Here is a 23,085-nt window from a genome sequence, read left to right as displayed (position 1 = left end):
ATTTTCTTGTTGTGGTATTGTTTTACTACTGCAGTGTATTCATGTGATATACTTCTATGGTATAATTGAGAGTAAAAGTTTTGTGTTGCACCACAATAGCAATGTGCTTCTCCTCTCGGTTCCAGTGTGTCTACAAACCTGCATATGAATATAATGGAGAGCATATTTGCTTAGGGCAAAATGCTCCATTCGCAATTTTCAGGGAAACATTTAAAATGTCATGCTAGCGTGAAATGGGCTACATACCAAAGTTAAAACTAATGGTCTTCCTAACACTTGCACAAATTTATGTTCAGGATGAATTCTCTGCTGGAGTAAATGGAAAAAATGCCACTAACATTAATGGAGCTACATTTATGTGGACCTGCTAAAAATCTGGCCCTTGATCTCTTATAAGCTGATTTTCCTTCGCGTTAGATATAAAATGTAGTGTTAATGCTATGTCCATCTTCTGTTCTGCATGCTTGTTTAATTACATATCTATAAATCTGAAGTAGGTTCTAAAATATAAAAACCTTCTTTTAATGGTGTAAAGTTACCATGACTCCTCATCACGCATGATGTGACGTTGCACATGGGTTCACTGGCAACTTGAACATAATGTGTACAATTTGAATCAACAGATTGTATGGGGAGCTTTTTGTTTGTTTTCAAGGGAGGGTGGAGAACAGTCAGCTCAGACAACAGGAATGACAGTCATGAAGACATTTAAGAATCATCTTATTAATGAATGTTTGGTTAATACAGAACAAATCACAATAAAGCAGGGAATCTAAGATACGATTTCCACTGCACACAAATTGAATTAAAGGGATTGTATTAAAGATGGATTGACTATGAAATGTTTAGAGGATTATTTAGCAATGATTTTCTTCTTATACCGCCTTGTCACTGGGTCCCCTCACAGCAGATGGTGCCTCCTCCTGGCCACTCTGGAGATTAGCTCCCTCCAAGTTCAGGGCAAGCACCATTGCCACTTTCTCTCTGTCTCTGCAACTCCAGGTGCTCCTTCTCCATGACCTGGCCCTCCGGCTGGGTCACTGTACATGTTTCCCTCTTCTAGGCTGTCAGTCTTTCCTCACTAGTAATCTATGATGGTCTTCCCATTCACTGTCCTATGGTGTCACTGCCTCAGTGACTGTGGTAGGGGAACCTCTAGTCTGGGTTCCAGCTCAGGGACCGTCTAATCAGAAGGCAAGGTTTGTTGCCTCCTGGACCTTACTGCCTTTCCCCGAGCCTGTCCTTACCTTCTGGCTCTCCCCACTTCTCTGGGTTTGCCTGCCTCAGAACGCCCTCTTCCCAGGGAGTAACTGTAGGCTACCTGTCTCGATAGCCCCAAATATACCTCCCTTCTCCCAGGGAGTGACTGCAAACTACTTCCCTGCAGCCCCTTTCTCCTATCAGCTCCCTGGCTTTATAGAACCCTCGCCTGTTCCCCTACCGGTGAGTTTCCCCTAATTAGGGCTTTCCTCTCAGCCTTAATTTTCTCAGCTTGTAGCCTAATAGGTTAATTGACCCATCTGGCCTTCAGGGTGAGTGTGGGTGAATTTCTTTTTACACATCTTCACTAATCCTCTTGGTCAAAAATAGCTTTAGAAAGGACATATAAGTACCATTCCCATCTACCTAAAGAATATCTCTGTTTACAGTGCAGAGGAGGTAGGCTGAATTCTGTGTCCTATGATAAGTACTTTTTTTGATGGCTTTAAAAGTTTTCTTTAAGTAGTTCTGGGATGACTGCTATCACCAGTATTAGGAAGTAGAATTGAGACTTTTGATTCACAAGGATTAGTCTTTTTTTTAAAAGATACACACATTTTCCCATTTGAGCATACCATTTCGCCAAAGGAACACTCAGCTTTGTAGTGTTGAACCAGCCAATGATGGATTAACATCCATCTAATACATTTTGATCATGAGTCTTGAGCAGTGGGGATAAAATGTAATCTAGCTCAAGTAGCATAGTGATATTTATTATTCATGTGTTATTGTAACTCAGCATACCATATGAGTAATCTTTTAAAGCTTGCCAAAAGAACCAATGTTAATTGCGTACAAGAGAATGTATTTGCTGCTGGAAATGTCACACCATAATTATATTCCATTTCTGTCTGACAAGTAATATAATACTAAAAGAAAATTAGTCCTGTTTTTTTTTTCTGATACGTAAAATTATTCATAGTACTTTTCAAGTAGTGTACATGGCAGTAAGTTTTTGAACTACAGGAATTAATCAATGATAAAAATAATTCCTATGTTATTAAACAAGCAAAAGGTACTAAACCTAGATAGCACAAATGAAATAAACAGTGCAAAGTTATGTACTTCCTTAAGTATTTAAATTGCACAAAACAAGTTGATTTAATACACCTAATCCAATGAAAATAAAGTGATCTGTACAGTGGGTGGCTAAATCCAAAGTCTTTTTTAGCCCTTATTATCAGTCAATGGGAATTTTGGCTGAGTAAGGCACTGCACGATTAAGCTGTAGGTTGTCAATAATAATAGTTACAATGGAAATGAAGTAACAACCCTGTGTAGGCTGCTGAACTGAATTCTGGGACGTAAACAGCTAGAAGCAGAATCCTAACCCCTAGAGATAAAGGAGTAACTCCACTAGCTGGTAGCTATAGTAGACTGCTATCCTCTTATGTGGATACAACTAGAAGAGGCCAAAGACCCATGCTTTGCTAGTGTTTCAATGACTACTAACAAAAAAAACATATATAATGCAAACTAAATATCTACAGAAGTTTAGTGGTTTCACTTTTGAACCTTTCTTGCTTGTGTAATGTTTCTTTGGGTTACTCAAAGGTAATGTCAGTTTCCCAGAAACTCTTAACACCAGGCCAAAATTCCTTGTCATAAGAAATATTCAAAAATAATTATTTATAAGTGTCCACTCCTAAAAATGTACATTCCTCCATGTAGCAAACTAGAATTTATTTTATTTATTTTCTTGGAAAACCCTTCAAATATTGGCATTAGCTTAAACTAACTCATATTGTAGTACTTATCCATAGCCAACTGATGTCTCTAGAATACCAGTTCACTGCTACATAAGAATTAAGGGTGGGATTTTCAAAACTGCTTATCAATGGTATAACTATGTTGCTGTTGAAGACATTGGCAAAACTCCAGTTTAACTTAAATAGGAGCAGAGATAGGCCAACACTGAGAGATTTTGAAAATCCCATCCTATGTCTCATATTTTGTTTATTGTCATCACAGGTCACCTGCAGAGATGCTAATTCTGTGAATCTCTTGAGACAGCAGAGTATGCAAAACAATAAAGGGAACAATCACCCATCCGTAAGCACAGGTGCTTCTTATATGAGACATCCTCTCACTGCCCAACCAGTGAAACAGTCTAGTCCCCTGCAGGGAGTTAAGTACTGACCACATTCAGCAAAGTGCTGAGCACCCTAAACTTTCATGCATGTTAACTGAAATAGGTGACTGACGGGACTTCCCACAGGGTGCTCAGTACTTCACAAGGGCTAAGCCTCAATTCTTCACAGTAGCTAACATGCTGAAGATGTGCACGTAATTTCCATTGTGGTTTCCATCATTAATTTTCTTTACAAAGTTCTTCTCTCCTGTGCTGAAAACTTTTTGTTATTCACAGTTTAGGACTGTCAACAGAGGCATCCATAGCAGCAATTGCTGATTAAACTGGTTTAGGTTAGTTACAATTTCTTAACTATTACCAAATCTTCACCCTGTTAAATTCTTTTCCCTCTCTTCCCCAACTCCCCGTGAGGCTCTGAGACGTCTTTCCAGTAACTGCCCCCCTCGCCCTATATTGAAGCCAGCAGTGGAAGCTTGGTACCATGCAGATCATATTAGAAGCAGGCAAAGCACTACTCAGAGGTGTCTCAACCTAGATTGTAGTCAATTGGACTTGAAGGTACTCAGCATATTTCAGGAGGAGGTCCACACTTTACAGCATCAGGCCTTAAGAGAAAATTCTCTTTTATCTTCACTGACCCTGTCAAAGAAATGACAGATCTAGTCATAAAAACAGCCATACTGGGTCTACTCCTGAAGGCATTCTGCACCCAAAAAATTCTGTGCACAATATTTTAAAATTCCGTAAAATTCTGCAAATTTTATTTGTCAAATAAATACGGAGCATGGTACTGGGGAGCACATACCACTGGCTGCACAGAGGTGGGAGATCACTGTGCTTCTCCCCTCCCTGGGACATTGACTCAGCAGTGAGACTGCATCCAACCCTGACACAGCGCAAAGACCGGACCTGTCCCAGAAACACCCCAGGGCCCTGCCCCTCCATGCCAGGTGCACCAAGTGTGGCAGACAGGCTCAGCAAGGCAGGATCCAAATATGGAGGGGCTTATTCGGGGTGGGAGGATCCAGGTGTGATGTGAGAGGGTTCTGTGGAGGCCAATCTGGGTGTGGGCGGCTCAGTGGGGCATCTGGGTGCAGAGGGGATCTGGATGCACAGGGGCTTGTTTGGGGATTCAGGGCGCAATGGTAATGGGACTCTGCAAGGGGGTCCAGGTGGAAGGTCTGGATGTGGAGCATTCGCAGGGGCAGATGCTGGAGAACTGGGGCTCAGTGAGGTAGGTATCCATGTGCAGCTGGTTGGGGCTCGGTGGGGTGGAGATCTGGGTGTGGGTGGCTCGTCGGCATGGTCCAGGTGCAGGGGGAGAGGAGCTTATCGGGGGGAGGTTCTCAGTCCAGGGGAGTAAGGTTCAGTGGGAGGGTCTGGGTATGAGGGGTTCTGGATGCATGGGGGTTGGGCGGATGGAGGAGCAGCTCCCTGTAAAGGGATCCCTCCCCCTGCAGCTGAGGAGCAATGGGTGCAGGAAGCCCGGGGGACTGGGGAGTTTGTAGAGCTTCCTGCAGCCAGGGGAGAAATCTGGAGGTGGGTCTGACCTGGCCCTGGATACTGTGCAGGGGAAGAAGAAGTCCCGTCTTCCCCAGCCCAACCTAGCCTAGCCTAACCGCTGAGCTCAGCGCAGGGTAAGAACCACCAGCCGGGTTTTCCCCAGTGCCACCTCCTGTCCCACAGTGATTTACCTCTCTGCCAGCTGCTCTGGGCACACGAAACATACTGCTGTGGAGGGTTGCATGATCGCTCTTGTGACTTCCCTTTGCTTCCCTGTCAGAAAATGATTTTTCTGTGTGGAAGCAAAGAAATCTATGGGGAACATAAATTCTGTGCATGCGCCGTGGCGCAGAATTCCCCGAGGAGTATGGGTCAGACCAAAGGTCCATCTAGCCCAGTATCCTGTCTTCCTACAGTGGCCAATGCCTGGTGCCCCAGAGGGAATAAACAGAACAGGCAATCATCAAGTGATTCCTTCTCTGTCACCCATTCCCAGCTTCTGGCAAGCAGAGGCTAGGGACACCATCCCTGATGATCTTGGCTCATAGCAACTGATGGACCTATCCTCCATGAACATATCTAGTTCTTTTTTTTCTTCTTCTTCTTCTTCTTTTTTGAACCCTGTTGTAGTCACATATTGCCTTTCCTGCTTCTCCCCTGGAATGAGAGTTTCTTCATCAGGGCTGTATTTAACAGTTCAGGTAACTGGTTTGACTTTGTTAGGTGAACAGCAGGGTGACCATATGTCCTGTTTTGGCTGGGACAGTCCCTTTTTGTTAAGCCCTGATCCTCTGTTGGCAAGAGAAAACTGGACAAATGCAGGTTTTCAAAAAAAGTAGGATGTGACCCCTAGCAGGTTGTGGAGGAACATGAGGGAGGGAGAGTGGCTCGGGCCAGGCCAGCCCTGTGTGGACAGGTGGCAGAGGATTTTGGTCCGGCTCTGCATGCAGCGGATGGAAGCGGGGCCTTGGGCTGGCCCTGCATGGGCGGGCAGCAGGATGGGTCTCTTGGTGATCCCACATGTGGGGGAGATGGGGGGATCTCAGGCTGGCCCTGCGCAGGAAGGAGGCCGGGAGACCTCCTGCCAGCCCCGTGCAATGTGCCATTTTCCCTTTGGGAAAATATGGTCACTCTCATGAACAGTGTTCTGCCGTTCTTTACCTGCCTTGACGCAATTGTCAGAACTGAAAATCTTCACTTAGAACAAATGTAGTCAGGACTGGAAGGCCAAGGATACAAAATGTAGTATGACGGGATAAGAGGTGAACAGAAAGGGTGCTGTATCCCAAATATTTTTAATGTTGGCACAGAGGAATAAGATACTGCAAGGAATGTCCCCAGCATTTTGCATCCATTGTTAGACCCGCTTGATATAATCTCTCTGGAGTCTGGTAATGTCACTGGGTATTGCTTTAAATGAACGGATGATCATTTTAAAGTAATTTGGTATTCAATGTAATAATGTTCATGATGAACTAAATGGTTGTTAATTGGTATGGTCGTATTAATAGGAAATTCATTCTAATTCAGCATTAATTAATATATTGTTACTTTAAACTGTTTCTCATTTATTTATGAGTCACCGAGAAAGGGGGGAAGAATGCTTCACTAAACACGCTCCACCAAAACAAGTAAATAATTGAGATTCATTTCCCAGGAATGATACTATTTTCATAATTAGAATTGTCAGAAATGCAAGTTTGTTTTTAAGATTATTGGCCTGGCTAGACATTTATCATAGTAAATTAGATTCAGTATCTGTGTCTATCTCTATGTGCACCAGTGTCCTGATAATTAGGGAGTGATTTGTAAAACATGCAAATGGTTTCAATAATTGCTTGAGACTGACTATAAGACTCCAAAATAATAAGGTTGTTTTTTAAAATATTACTCAGACCACTCCTCCACCAAATGCTACACAATCCCATACACATTGTGAGTAAACTAGAAACAAAACTACGTCATAGTCATAGTCAATATGTACAGAGTCATATTACAGTATATCCATTTTTCTTTCTTTTTTTAGTTTTCTGTCATGGAAAATTGATTTGTTTCTGCAGAATGAGAGAGAGAAGAGAGAAATAAATCCTGATCTTCTTTTCAAACCTCATGTGCCAACTTTGAACCTGGAACAAATTTTTCCCTTTTTCTCTTTTATAGGTAGGATAGAAATCCCTGGAAATCTGAGGTTATAATGGAACTGCAGTCAGAGCCAGACCCATAACTGTGGTGGCTTTCTCTGGTGGTATTGTAAACCTGAAGTAATAATAGGAACTTACAAGTAATGTCAGGAAATGAATTGTCCTGCTGGAAGGCAGTAACTCAGGCTCCCATGCTGCCATAAGTTTATTCCATCACTCTCTGAAGTGATTAAAGCAGACTTAAAATGTTAGCATCAGCAGCACCTTTACCACAAGTAAAGGCTTCCACTCAGGAAGGAGGAATTTGACTGAGATCTCTCTCCTTAAGCTTAAATTGACTAGTCACAGAGTTTTTGTAAATTATATCCTGCTGCTTCCCACCCACAGGGCATTAATTTTTGCTTATAGGTTACTTAATCATATGAAGTTGCAGAAAATTGTTTATGGAAGAGTCTGAGAGTAAAGTATATTGAAGCAGTGTTACTGAGATACTTTATAAGAATGGAACATCCATTTGTCAATAGCAGTATACTCTCAAACTTTATCCTCACTCAGCACCAGTGCAGAAAAGAAAAGCCTAGGAGGCATCAACTTTAAAGTAAAATCTGAGGAGGTTGGGGTGTAGGAGGGGGCTCTGGGCTGGGGCCGAGGGGTTTGGAGTGCGGGAGGGGGTGCAGGTTCTGGCTCGGGGTGTGGACTCTGGGGTGGAACCAGGGATGAGGGATTTGGGGCGAAGGAGGGGGCTCCAGGCTGGGGCAGGAGGTTGGGGGTAGGGGATGCAGGTTCTAGGAGGTAATTTGGGTGTGGGAGGGGACTCCAGGCTGGACCAGGGCGTAGGGGTATGGGAGGGGGTTTGGGGTGCAGCATCCTGGCAGCACTTACCAAGGCTCCCAGGAAGCAACCACTAGGTCCCTGCAGCCCCTAGACGCATGGGTGGGCAGGGAAGCGCCACACATTGCCCTCCCGCTGGCAGGCGCTCCCCCCGCACCTCCCATTGGTCATGGTTCCCGGCCAATGGGAGCTGCAGAGCCAGCCCTCGGGGCAGGGGCAGCACATGAAGCCTCTCTAGCTGTCAAACTTTTGTACTGGTAACCCCTTTCACATAGCAAGCCTCTGAGTGTGACCCCCACTTATAAATTAAAAACACTTTAAAATACATTTAACACTGTTATAAAAGCAGGGTTTGGGGTGGAGGCTGACAACGCGTGACCTCCCGCCCCATGTAATAACCTCATGACCCCCTGAGGATCCCGACCCCCAGTTTGAGAACACCTGGTCTAGGGGCTGCAGGACCTGGTGGCCACTTATGGCGGCCGCTTCTGGGAGCCACGCGGAGCTAGGGCAGGCAGGGAGCGTTCCTTAGCCCCGGGCCGCCGCTGCGCCTCCGACTGCGCCTCCTACTTCTAACAGCTCAGTTGGTAGTGCCGACCGGAGTTGCCAGGGTCCCTTTTTGACTAGGCGTTTCAATATGAGCAGAAGTCTGTACAGAATCACAGGCAGAGAAAAGTCCATGTGTTCGTGCTATTAGTTGTGAATGTTAAGAGCTGCTAGTGGGGACCATAGAACAAGGAGTCGAGAATCTGTATAAACAGGAAGTAAAGTCAGTCTTGCATTCACTGCAGCTGGGTTTTTGTCATCTGTTACACCAGTTCAAGGTGCTCTCCGTTCCCTGGGAGCCATGCATGGGCCTAGCTCTGCTCAAAATGAGTAGTAGCGGGTGGGATAGGAGGAAGGGCCGCGGATATACAGATTCTGTAGATGCCCACTTTGAGGGGGCTCTGTGCCAGTTGTGCTGTGTGTTTCTATAGTTTCCCTTCACTTAGGTCGTTGGTGAGAACAGCTACAAATATTGTAGCCAAAGAAGTGTACAGAGTGTTTAGAGATGTGATTACACTGTGTACTTCAGGCTGCTTGCAGCTTGGGGCAGGAAAAGACCTGTCAGTCACTGGCAGCAGGGCAGTCCCTGGCTCCCTGAAGTTCCCTTGTTTTTTCTGCCTCCATGCCAGGAAGCAGGCGGTTTGGCCAGTCCTCCCAGTTCCAGAGCTTTTCTGAGGAAAAGTCCAAACTTTATTTCACATTTATGAGTGACTAACAATCTGGTTCAAGAACGTGTCCATCCAATTCCCAGCTGTGTCCTAGGGCTGCATTGGCCTTTTGTGGAGATTGACCTGCTCAGCTCCTTTTCCCCTTTCTGAGGCATTTGCTGTACCCTTGCGGACGTTGCGGGGAGAGCTAGGCCAAGAAAAGCTAGGGGCAAAAGGGAGGGGCTGTCTCCTGCTTCACCCCCTTTTTGAATGTCTCACTGGGGAGCTTGGCTGGCTCTGTGAGGACAATGCGGCTTCCCTTCTCACAGCCCAGTCTGGATAGGGTTGATCAGCTCCCTTTCCCCAGGCAGGAAGGGAGCCAGGCGGGACTGGAAAAGCTGGCTCCCCAGGACCGCACAAAAGATAGCAAGGAGAGAGCTGCAGTGACACTCCTTTTTTCTTTCTGTTTCATGAGACTATGGCGCTCGGGCAGGAGCAGTGCCAATCTCAGGGCAGAGAAATCTTGTCTCCTGCATTCAGATCTACTAGGCAGCTGTGTGGCCATCAATACATACATTCTGCATACTGGCCATCCAGTCTTTAGCTAGTGCCATTTTTTGGCAGAATTCTTCTCCTCTATTTAGTGCCCAAGGGAAGATGGAGGCTATATGGTATCCTTCTTTTTTAATTCTTTGGATGATACTGCTTCCCACTCTGGAGAAACTGCGATGAAAATGCCATTGAACAGATCTGTGGACCTTAGCACAAAGAAGAATATGCAAATGTGCTCACATGAAGGTGGGGGGTTTTTTTGTTTTGTTTTTTGGAGTAATAAAGTCCACACATCCTACCCGCCCTGGAGACAAACAAATCATCCAGAATAGAGATGGCATTCAAAGATTTGGATGTGTCAACCTGTGGAACTCCTTGCCTGAATAAGTTGTGAAGGCTAGGACTATCACAGGGTTTAAAAGAGAACTGGAGGTTAAGTCCATTAATGGCTATTAGCCAGGATGGGTAAAGAATGGTGTCCCTAGCCTCTGTTTGTCAGAGGGTGGAGATGGATGGCAGGAGAGAGATCACTTGATCATTACCTGTTAGGTTCACTCCCTCTGGGGCACCTGGCATTGGCCACTGTTGGTAGACAGGATACTGGGCTGGATGGACCTTTGGTCTAACCCAGTATGGCCATTCTTATGTTCTTATGTTTCAGTAGAAAGAATTTCCTATCCTCTGTAGTAGGAGAAATTGTGTTTTTTTCCTAAAGGTATGGTTAACGCCTCTGTACTTAGGAAAATAGGTTTGATTTAACTTGGCTGTGGAAGCCTTCTCAAAGAGGGGCACTTCAGAGAGCCGGACATTTCCCTGCTGTTAATGACTGACAGGTCTGGTTTTGCCCCCAAGCTTCAAACAGGCTGATGTACCTGCTTAATGGATCTGTGGACCTTATTAATCAAAGAAAGGAAATTTTCATGTAAGTACAGCTACACTTTTGTATTATCAATCCTTCATAACTCAGCCACTTCTCATCAGAAAAACTTCTCACCAGAAAACTCCTAAGATACTTCTCCTGGAGGCCTATTTCTCTGCCAACTTTTTTTTTCTTTTATCTCCAAGCATTTGAATATTAGAGCTATTTTTAAAAGCAATTTTGTTTTTAAACGAAGGAAGGCATATTTTTTTCACTCTCCTATCATTTGAAAAAGGGTAAATTGTTTTTGCTGTACTGCACCAAAAGTAGAAAATCATCTTTAGGCAAAGACCAGAGCTGGAAAATTTCAACCCACTAGATGAAAGGTTGTGTAAATTATGAGAAACTGAAAATAGGGAGTTATAGTGGAAAGTCTAAGTACGGTTTGCAGAATCTGTCCATTCAGCGGAGTTATAACTAGCATTCTAGCTGTAATAAGAAATCCAACTATTCATTTAGTGGAGCAGTAACAGTAAACGGCCTCTAGATCTGCATAGCAATATCTCTTCTACGATCTATGGTATCAATACACACGTGCAGCTGTGCGCAGGAGAAGTAGGCAGCAGCAGATATATTTACACAGACATAATGTACTGTATAAATAGTAAAATCTAAATATGGGAGTATAAAGTGATAGATTGATATACAAAATCGGTTCCTTGAAATAGTCTGGATTGTAAAATCCTGTACCAACAGTTTGTGTTTCTAGCTCTTACAAAAGTCTGAAAACATCAGTAATTAGCAGCTGAAGTAAAAGATTAGTGGTAAAGGATGTGTGTTACATTGATGAGTTCTATATTGAGTCCTATTCACTCTACAAATGAGATGCTAAAATTATAGCTCTATATTAAGTATTGTGGCACTTGTTGATGCCGCTGTAGTTAAGGGTAAGACTTTCCATTAGGAGAGCTGATTTTTCTGGGATTTATAAAGGCCATTTGACATTCCAAATTTGACATTCCAATTTGACATTTGGGGCTGACGTTTTGTGTGTAACTTGCTAAACCAGGTATGTATTTTCCTAAAAACAAATGTTGTAGATGGAGCCAAAACATGCAGGTAGGAAACTTCAAGGGCTGTTAACCGTTTCATTTTAAAAGGCCAGTTGTTGCCAGTCACTTGGTCTTGGTGCTAAATGTAGTTATCTGTTTTAAATTTAAAACGTCAAAATAAAATCATTTTGATTAGCAGCTAATACGTTGGTAAGTATGGGTTTTATTAAGAGTGTGAACACCACCACTTTAGGTGAAATCTTGGCTGCACTGCAGTCATAGTGAAGGTGCTCCAGGAGGTAAATGTTACAAGGAGCCTCTTCCCCAACCTCTGTGCACAGCATATAATGAAACTGTGAAGTTATGAGAAGTTTAAGAACCCTCCATGGCTAGAGCCACTCCTTTCACCGTGTAGAGGGGTAGAACCATAACCTAGCTCTCGTTCCCCACTCACCAGCTGAACTGGCCTGGCATGGATGAGACTGTTTGCTGAATCTCTCCAAGAGTGCATGACTATGGCTTATAACTCTACCCCTTTGGCTTATAACCCAGTCCTGGTAACATTAACATTGTAGGGTCTATTATTACTGTTTATAGAGTGTTGGTATACATGGCACATAGAGGAAATGGTTATAAATCCATGAGAGCATGAAGTCTACAGGTGGGAAGAGACTAAACCAGGATAATGCAATACTCAGAATTGGGTATGCTCATTGAAACCAAACTGCTTCATAAAGGTTTCTTGTAGGACAGGGGGTTGGAGCTCGATACCCATTAATTGGGAGGCTACTATAAGCATCAAGGGGGTGGCATGAAAGAAGGTAGGAAATCACCTGTGTCAGCTTGGCCCATTGCACCCCAGGTATAGGTAGGTGGAAGATAAGAAGCAGAGATGTGAAAAGTGCTGGGGGGTGGTAGGATAGAGGAAGACATAAGGAAAGTGATGTAGACAGTGTTGAGTTATTGCTTCACACATAAGGAGGCCCACTGAACAGAATGGGCAAGAATGGGAAAGTGAGTGTAGAGATTTAAAAAATGAGATGACTTTGTCTGGACAGTGGAGAGGAAACTCATCTTGGCAGCTGCATGTTAGTTTAACTCAAGGATGGCCAGGTGACAAAGGCCGGTTGCACTGGCTTACTCTGTGATCTCTAATCTATGTGGGCATGCAGAAATATAATTATAGTATTGAAGGAGCTATGAAATGCAAGTGCCACTTTAAAATCCTTTTAGATTTTTTTTATTGCCACCATATGGCATGTTGTTAATTGAAAAGCAGCTGATGTCTCTCTTGCATTGTTGTTGGCATCCTAACACCCCAGAAGGGGACGCACTTCTGTGTGATAGGCAAAATGACTAATATAGAGACAGTAAAATGTCTAAATTAGTTTGGAATAAATTTGGATGAAGGGTTCTATAAAAATGCAACAGTTTTTGAGATAATGGGGCCATCCTAATTCTGATATGTTTTACAGAACACTGCCTGTTCACACTTGATTTTCAAGTCCGACTGCACCTTTAGAGTCTTATAATCAGAAGAAAATATTCAATTTTACCTGTCTTCCCAATTTTATCTTATTTGAAAACCAGACTGGGGCTGTGTCAGTGGGCAGACTGCTAAATAGAAGGTGCTAGTCAACCGCAAACTAAAAATAGGCATATGATAGGCTACACCACAAGTAGCTGGTATTATGACATATGGAAAAATTGAACATACTTAGTTTTCTGATACTCCAGGCAGCCAAGAAAAAGATTAGACTAAAGAAGCTATAATAGTATGCAGGTGGAAAATGAGACTATAAAGAACTGAACCAAAATAAAAAAAACCCCAAAATGTAAAAAGATAAAATAGGAAAATTGCGGGAGAGGAAACTAAGACATTGAAGGAATTCAGTAGGAGAAACCTGATGAAAAGAGGGCTAAATTCAGATTAATATTCTGGAGGAATTTGTGTTCAGTATCTGCCAAAAACACTATGGTGTTTTCTATGAAAGCAAATTTATTAAAGAAGAAAACAACAAAAACACAACACCATTATGTGGCTAACTCTAAAGTCCATTAAAATAATATTGTCAAGAAGAAGCCCCACATTGGAAAAAAAAAAGCCCAGGTCATTGAAAAAATTTCCTCTCCTTTTACTTAGAAGCCACTAATGTAGAAAAATAGATTCCAAAAATGAAATGAAAATATTGTCAAAACATTTGAATCCACCATAGGAACATTTAAAGGGACACTATCAACTAGAAATTCAGTCGTTTAAAAGAAAACCGAGTCAAATTGTTTTATCAATTGCAATTGTCCCTGATTCCCCAGGCAGTTTTTCTGGTTTTACAATCACGTTTTCCTATTTTCCTCTTTTAAAATCATTTTCTTTCCCCTCTTGTTTTGCTAAAGACCGAAACAAACAAGAGGGGGAACTGATTAACTATGTGGGGGAAACAGTGAAACTGAATATGCACAAATATCCAAGGTAAACAAACCAACTGGAAAAGAGAGAATTTTTTTTTCTGTTTTTGCTCATGCAGTTATTGTTTTATTCAGTCTTTCTTACTATTAGTGGTGGAAGTGCAATTTTAAGTTGATAGCGTCCCTTTTAAAATTAAGGGGTCGGAATTTTAGTGCTGGCTTTTTTTAAAGGGGTGCACTTTCAAGCCAGCATATAATTGCATCCACATTTTTGCAAAAGCAGTGAATTGTAGGCACTGATATAACCAGTTAGACATCTTCTCAGGAAGCCACATTGAGGATGTGTCCATTTTCCCATTCTATTAAGCCTTTTGTGACTGTGCTTTAAATGCAGGAATCAGCATAATGTCTGTTTAATATGTGCTGTATACAGTATTTGTGTTCGAAAGCCCCAATTGAAGTCTTTGGGAATCTAGTTACAGAGAATTGCTAATTCTAATACGTATGACTTCCATGATCCCATCAGGATAGTGAGAGCAAATCCTTTGGTGATAGTGGTCTGCTCCTGGTACTGAGAGGGGAAAAATATTCCCTCTGGGAGTTGTTTGTATAGGCACTTCCCTCAGGTGTGCTACTGTGCTACTATTTGGGATAGTTATTGGCATTCATTGGCTAAGAAGTGCTGCAACAAGATATTACAAAATTAACATTTCAGCACAGCCGAGGGTACCAAATTGTTTAGAGAACCCGCAATAACACCATATGTCCGTGCATGCAGTCAGTTTGTCATTTCAAGGGGGGAAAATTAAAAATAAATATCAAGCAAAGAAATGCAATTTGTCTGCAGATTTCTTTAACAAATTAACAAGCTTTTAAAAATCGTTACGAGTCAGATGGCTCATATTGACCATTGTTTACTTTATTGTTAACTCTATTGTATATCTTAAAACTTAAATATAAAGTGTCTTTTCCTGTCAGTTTTATCTTTTTTGATTTGACAGTCATCAATTCCCCTGCCTCTTGCATTGAATCAAACTTAAATCAACATGACTGGACTTTATTTTAATAATTACTTTGACAGATATTGTAAAAATGAAATGGACACTACAGTGTTTGCAAGACTCTATACTGTAAATCTGTAAAATGGGTATAACAATTACCTGTCTCTAAAGGTGGAGGCGGTGGGCTTAGTTAACTAATCTTTGTAAAGTAGTAGCATGTTGATGTAGTTTTTATCATGCTCCAGCTACTTCTGTCTGAATTTTTATTGACCTTATACACGTGCTCTGAGCATAAAGCACTTTAAATTATTTGGCTGAAAGGTTATGTATAAATGTAATGTAACGATAGAAGTATTATCACACTAGATTGCACCACAATTTTTTGCTTCCAAAGTTTTAAAAGCTTTACTTTTAACGGGAAGTACACATTTGAGCTTTGTGCATGTTGAAGTGCATTGCCCATAATTAAATGTGCATTTTCAATCAAAATCAAAACTTTTAGACCTTTAAAGACAGCTAAATGGATTCGCTTCTCAGAGGACACAATCCAAAATGGCAGCTACGATTTCATAGACCTGGAAAACCCTGATGTTTTTCTTTATGGGGCTGAGGCACTTTTAAGATACTGATACTGCATGTAGTGCTCTTTGATATTAAGGCAACATAGATAGTAGAAAAAATGGTGTGGTACCTTTTTTAGTTTATTTAAGGTGTATAAAGAAGGTCTGAAAAGTAGTGTGGGCTTTTTGTTGTTGTTTTTAACTTAGAAATATCAGGCTCTACCTGTCTTGTTTGCTGGAGGTTTCCCTAAGGGAGCAGGGAAATGGAGAGAGAATTTTATTGAAGGCAAGTGTGTTGACTCTTTAACAAAGATATTTTTCTTCCAAACTGTATATGAGTGGAATAGAGGTTAACAAAAAAACCCCAAACACAGAACAAAGCATTTGAAAAGTTCTGAACAAGCAATTACCTTTGGCTCTTCAATTACTCAGTACTTCTTGTCATAATCTTACTAGTTTTCCAGTTCTTCATAGAGTATTCTTGGGGGAAAAAACAGGCAAGGCAAAACCAGAAATTCTCATATAAAAACAAGCAGGAAAAAAAATTTATTTAAAAAAAAAAAAAAAGTATTGTCAGGCCCACTTCTACATCAGAAAGAAGCAAAGAGCAATTCAAACCCCAATTTTATTTTCTCATATTTTGCAGGTCACCCTTTAAACATTTTGATTTATGCCTGCTATTATAGATGGCATTACAGCAGTGCACATGCTATAGTTGTTTGATATTTTGGTCATACCAGTGGAATACAAGAACATAATTAGGCCATTGCTTGTGCAAACTGGCACGGTTCCTCCAACTTCAACGGAACTGCGCTGATTTACTCCAAGCAAGGGCATGGCCCATTAGTTGGGGAGCTTATGCCACATAAGTAATAGCTGTGCTTTAATATTGATTTCTAGCAACAAAGGCTAAATAATATTCCAAATATAATCAATTCCCTAGTACTTTTCTGTCTTTGTCACTGTTGTGTTGCCCTGGATACAGATTAGCAAACTTTAAAAGATTTTGCAACAGATCCTCAGCTGATGCAAATCTGCATAGCTTCTCTGAAGTCTATGGAGCTTGGTTTGATTCAGTTAGATTCAGTTAAGGGTCGAAAACATTTGAATATTTCCTCCTGGCCCTGGCTGAGGCACATAAGCAGGGCAGCATGAGGAAAGCTTACATTGCTGCTGCTCATGCTTTCTGAAACCTGTTCTGTGACTGAAGAGAGGAGTTTGATCCCTAGGGCAGTCAACCTGGCACCTCTTATGAGTTCTCAGTTCCCATTAAAAATTGTTTAAAAGAAGAAAAGAGCCAAAATTTAATACAAGTTTCTCTCTGTGTCCCCACTCTGCAGATGCACTAAGAGATGTCCTTACTATGTTTTGTTTTCAAACAGGAAAAGCCAACAACAATGTACAATGGGATGAGGACTCCGTAGAATACATGCCTGCCAACCCAGTCAGGATCGCATTTGTCTTGGTTGTTCATGGCAGAGCTTCTCGGCAGCTCCAACGCATGTTTAAGGCTATTTACCATAAAGACCATTTCTATTACATTCATGTTGACAAGGTAATATATCACTGGTTATAAATTACCTGTTTCACCATTTGTCAATCTGTCCATCTTTGTCACCTTCTCCAACATTCTTTTTATCTCTGCTGCATACGGTATGGTATCACTTTTTGTTTTTCCATCTGTTTTATGTTTTATGCCCAACTATATTTTTTGTTTTTAAATCTTTCCATTTGTGACTGCCTTCATTTCTCCTTGTGTCTACGATATCTGTTCATGTCTGACTGTCCTAAGTTTTGTAGCGATAACTGATAAATCACTGTAGGCTCTGATGCACATTTAAAGTGGAATCAGTGCTGCCTGGGGGAGATCAAAGAGAATAAAACAAAGGGGGCTCTTGACACTTTGAAATTAGCTTGCACTGAAGGTAGGGATGTGTTCTTTAGTACCTCTTAGTGGGGAAATGGCTAGCAATTGTTGAGTTTTGTTGGGAGTATATTTGCTAGATAAATTACCAAATCCCAGATACCATTCACAGTTCTTAATGTATTTTAATCAGTTTACTTACCATTAAAATGACTGCAGGCCAAAATCAACTGATCTGAAAAAGCTTGGGTTTTAAGCCGTTCAGTTGGTTAAAGAAGACGAGCGGGGAGGAGCCTTTCATTGTATTTTTTTTTCCTAGTCTGCTGAACATTTTACTTTCTTTCCCTATAAAGCGATCCAACTACCTACACCGGAAAGTGCTCCAGTTTGCTAGCCAGTATCCGAATGTGAGAGTCACCCCTTGGCGAATGGCAACTATCTGGGGAGGAGCGAGTCTTCTGTCCACCTATCTACAGAGTATGAGGGATTTAATTGAGATGAATGACTGGCCCTGGGATTTCTTCATTAATCTTAGTGCCGCCGACTATCCTATCAGGTATGGTGACCCCTTTTTAAAATGTGTATTTTTCCCTCATAAATGAACAATGGACTTTTAATGAGACATAGGCTAAAATTTCTGTACTCTGATGCAAGAAGCAGAGGAACATTCAATCGGGCAGTTTCATCAGTCCCTAGCAGTAAGCTCAGTGCTGTAGCTTCTCCCTATCTCAAAAAGAAAACCATACTTCATTGTCACTGGGTCCAGCATCAGCACTTTTGCTACCGAGGCAATAGTATCACAAGCACAAAAACACTGTGTGCGCACATTGGTTTCATGCTTTGGACTGCCTGTAGCTAGGTGGCTCAAGAGTGTTGATTCTTCAGTTTGTGAACCTCACACTTGAAGAGAATTATCCCACCCAGAGCTGTGGTAAGCAGTTTGCTACAGCTGGACTTTGTGTTTCAAGAAATTTGGAAGATCTGCATATAGATAGATTCCATTAGAGAAATGTTGTGGTATTTCTTTTTGGTGCTTTTACTGCGCAGGATAATGATAGTAGAAGTGACAAATAAGTTGCTGGATCTCATTTATATCTTCAGCACTAACTGTTGCTTGAATAACTTCATTCAGATGGCAAAAAGAAAAGGAGGACTTGTGGCACCTTAGAGACTAACCAATTTATTTGAGCATGAGCTTTCGTGAGCTACAGCTCACTTCATCGGATGCATACTGTGGAAACTGCAGAAGACATTATATACACAGAGACCATGAAACAATACCTCCTCCCACCCCACTCTCCTGCTGGTAATAGCTTATCTAAAGTGATCATCAAGTTGGGCCATTTCCAGCACAAATCCAGGTTTTCTCACCCTCCTTCCCCCCCCCCCCCCCCCCAACTCACTCTCCTGCTGGTAATAGCCCATCCAAAGTGACCACTCTCTTTAAAATGTGTATGATAATCAAGGTGGGCCATTTCCAGCACCAGAAGACATTATATACACAGAGACCACGGCCAAGCTGGAGAGTCTCTACGTAAAAGAATAAATGGACACAAATCAGACATCAAGAGTTATAACATTCAAAAACCAGTCGGAGAACACTTCAATCTTTTTGGTCACTCGATTACAGACCTAAAAGTGGCAATTATATACACAGAGACCATGTGCCAGCAACGCCCCTCTGCCATGTACATTGGCCAAGCTGGAGAGTCTCTACGTAAAAGAATAAATGGACACAAATCAGACATCAAGAATTATAACATTCAAAAACCAGTCGGAGAACACTTCAATCTTTTTGGTCACTCGATTACAGACCTAAAAGTGGCAATTCTTCAACAAAAAAACTTCAAAAACAGACTCCAACGAGAGACAGCTGAATTGTAATTAATTTGCAAACTAGATACAATTAATTTAGGCTTGAATAAAGACTGGGAGTGGATGGGTCATTACACAAAGTAAAACTATTTCCTCATGTTTATTCCCTCCCACCACCCTACTGTTCCTCACATGTTCTTGTCAACTGCTGGAAATGGTCCACTTTGATTATCACAAAGTTTTATCACCTGGATTATCCAGGTTTTCTCACCCCCCCACCCCCCTCCAAAAACCACACACACAAACTCACTCTCCTGCTGGTAATAGCTTTCATTCAGATGGGTTTCAGAATAGCAGCCGTGTTAGTCTGTATCCGCAAAAAGAAAAGGAGGACTTGTGACACCTTAGAGACTAACAAATTTATTTGAGCATAAGCTTTTGTGAGCTACAGCTCACTTCATTGGATGCATTCAGTGGAAAATACAGTGGGGAGAGTTATATACACAGAGAACATGAAACAATGGGTGTTACCATACACACTGTAATGAGAGTGATCACTTAAGGTGAGCTATTACCAGCAGGAGAGAAAAAAAACCTTTTGTAGTGATAATCAAAGTGGGCCATTTCCAGCAGTTGACAAGAACGTGTGAGGAACAGTAGGGTGGTGGGAGGGAATAAACATGAGGAAATAGTTTTACTTTATGTAATGACCCATCCACTCCCAGTCTTTATTCAAGCCTAAATTAATTGTATCTAGTTTGCAAATTAATTACAATTCAGCTGTCTCTCGTTGGAGTCTGTTTTTGAAGTTTTTTTGTTGAAGAATTGCCACTTTTAGGTCTGTAATCGAGTGACCAAAAAGATGGAAGTGTTCTCCGACTGGTTTTTGAATGTTATAATTCTTGATGTCTGATTTGTGTCCATTTATTCTTTTACGTAGAGACTCTCCAGCTTGGCCAATGTACATGGCAGAGGGGCGTTGCTGGCCCATGATGGCATATATCACATTGGTAGATGTGCAGGTGAACGAGCCTCTGAAAGTGTGTCTGATGTGATTAGGCCCTATGATGGTGTCCCCTGAATAGATATGTGGACACAGTTGGCAACGGGCTTTGTTGCAAGGATAGGTTCCTGGGTTAGTGGTTCTGTTGTGTGGTGTGTGGTTGCTGGTTGAGTATTTGCTTCAGGTTGGGGGACTGTCTGTACACAGAAGTTCACGGATAACCACATGACCAGGCTTGTGATTATTCTAAGTGAAACTATAGTCTCTCTGAAGTTACGGAACTCGTGCCCCAAAGCTGCGTTCAATAAGGTTTGCTAAACTGTGCATAAGTACATTCTCAGTTAAAAAAAAATCATCTAAATGTGCTTAAACAGTTATTTTTAGGCTGCAAAAATTATGAAGAACAGAAAATTCTCCTTTTGACTTTTACTCCCTACCATGTCGAAAGGAATTAAGAAAGGGGAAATGGCTTTATTGGGTCATTTTTCTAACATGTGATTATGCCGTAAAGTGTTCCTGATAATACTAGCATCTCATATTCCATTTGCTCTGTCATAGTCTTTCATCTCAAAAGCTTCCACAGCACCTCACAAATTATGAGCCAAACCCTGAATTCCTTACTCAAAAACTCTCCTTCAAGTTATGTTTGAAGTTGGTGGAAGTTTTTGCCTAAGTAAAGATATAGTGAAAACTGAATAAGGGCTTCAGGATTTGGGTACCATACATATCCATTGCCAGTGAAATGCAGCCAGCTCTGTGGACGTGTACAGCAGCCAGGAAAATAACTTGAAAGAGTAAGAACATTAGAGAGTGTGTCTGTGGTCTGAATGAAGGAATTTGAAATAGAAGCTCCAGATTTTTAATATTGGATGATTGAGACCCTTTCTGTAGCCTTGGGAAAGTCTCTTAAGAAATATGACTCATCATTCCAGCTGTCAAGGGGAGACAGTAATGATCACCTATCTGCTTAGTTGTTTGGGAGGACTAAATTGTTTCTTCGTCTAGAGTACTTTCAAGACAAGGAGAGCTATACTGATCCCAAGCAGTAGTGTAATGGAATGCACAACACACCAATGGTGAGGGGAGATGATAGGAGAAATATGGTCCAAGGACACTCTTTACAGGGTGGCAGATTCTAGGCACCAGGATAGGGATGGGTCTGATATTAGGTGCTAGAGCTCTGAAAGTACAGTGTAACTAGTCCAGAGTTATTCTAATAGCTGCATCTTGTTAGCTCTAAGCATGATATATGAAGGAACGGTTAGAGGAACTAGACTGGAATTTTACGGTGACATCATGTCTCAAAAGTCTGCACTGGGGCATCTATTGTGAGATTGGGGCCATGATCGGTAACGTTCTGTACTATAATTAGTGCCCTCTGGGGTAAGTTAAAATAGAGAGCCAAACTTGGCTGGTAATTTATAAACATGGCCATAAATTGTCCCATAATGTATAGCTGAGACTTTGGCCAGCCCTATCTTAATAGAGTCACAATTATAATATAGTGTTCTTTAACGTTTTTTTTCAATAAAAAGAAAAGGAGTACTTGTGGCACCTTAGAGACTAACCAATTTATTTGAGCATAAGCATTTGTGAGCTACAGCTTACTTCACGAAAGCTTATGCTCAAATAAATTGGTTAGTCTCTAAGGTGCCACAAGTACTCCTTTTCTTTTTGCGAATACAGACTAACACGGCTGTTACTCTGAAACCTGTTTTTTTCAATAGCCCTAAAGAAGTGCAGTTAGAGCGTAGACATTACAACATATTTTTCTTCCCAGCAATGGAAATGATCCTTAAGTTCCACTTCTCTGTTGTTTTGAAATCACATCTGGGTTCCCAACTGTAGGTCATTGGTCGGAAGTGCACACTTCCCATTTCTGTCAAAATACTCTAATTTCAGAACTTATGCAAACATGTCAATCATCTAGAAGCTGCACTTCAAAGAACACTTTATTTTTAAATGTTGTTTCTTTAATAACGGAGATATCGGTGCAGTTAAAAGAAATTCAGATACATACTTTTATCATTATAAACCCTGTAAAATGTTATCCCATCAAAAATGTATGCAAATATACGAATATGCAATATTCATTTTCAAAGTGGAGATGAATTGGTGTTCTTCACAATCTTTAGGAAGACATTTCTTCCATGGTTGTGTGCCATGTAGGAAGCTGCTTATTATTCTAAGCAATAACAAGGAAAGGATTTGTTTTGGGTTTTTTTTTATTTCTTTCAGATGCCATACTGTGATTTGCCAGCTAGTAGACTAAAAGCAGTTTACACTTCTTACTCTGGTTAGTTATATTGAAATTGTTTTGTTAGGTTTCCCAGCATAAGAACATATGAATTTTGTGGATTAATATATTTTATCCAGGCAGCTCCATATTAAGCTTTCACTTCCCATCTGTCATCCCATCTGTTACACTGAAACCCTTACTCCTTCTCTTCTGATTGATGACACTAAGCCAACCTTGTGAGACAGCACAACACATGCTATAGAGCAGGGTCAGCACTAATCTATATTGTGAATTCCAAATCTCTCTGACGAGTTGCGTGGTGTGTTCATGGGTTACATTACAGTTGCAAACATCTCCGTCTCATTTATCCTCACAAGAATCATCCAGATGTGGGTATTGAAAATTATTAGAGGCATGAGAAGATACCGCATGAGAGGTCAATGAGAAGACTGGGACTGTTCAATTTAGAGAAGTGACAGGTAATAGGGAACATAATATATATGTGTACAGTAATGAATGGGCTAGAGAAGGTAAACCAGGTGTTCCTACTAACCCTTTCTCACATGCTAATCCTTAGACCAGTGGTTCCCAAACTTGTTCCGTCGCTTGTGCAGGGAAAGCCCCTGGCGGGCCAGGCTGGTTTGTTTACCTGCCGCATCCGCAGGTTCGGCCGATTGTGGCTCCAGGCCAATGGGAGCTGCTGGAAGTGGCGTG

The 23,085-nt window shown here is 41.6% G+C and overlaps 1 protein-coding gene across 1 annotated transcript in view; it reads left to right on the top strand.

Moving 5' to 3' along the window:
* Positions 1-23,085, top strand: part of XYLT1 (xylosyltransferase 1) — a 320,557-nt gene that overhangs the window by 195,902 nt on the left and 101,570 nt on the right. Inside the window, exons 4-5 of the mRNA XM_073362329.1 lie at positions 16,833-17,005; positions 17,668-17,870. Of these exons, the coding sequence (XP_073218430.1) occupies positions 16,833-17,005; positions 17,668-17,870 (376 nt within the window). The remainder of the gene's footprint in view (positions 1-16,832; positions 17,006-17,667; positions 17,871-23,085) is intronic.

Source organism: Lepidochelys kempii, chromosome 10 (genome assembly GCF_965140285.1).
Source record: "Lepidochelys kempii isolate rLepKem1 chromosome 10, rLepKem1.hap1, whole genome shotgun sequence".
Classification (NCBI taxonomy): domain Eukaryota; kingdom Metazoa; phylum Chordata; order Testudines; family Cheloniidae; genus Lepidochelys; species Lepidochelys kempii.
The sequence above is the reverse complement of the archived record's forward strand: the minus strand, read 5'-3'. Positions and strand labels throughout refer to the sequence as shown.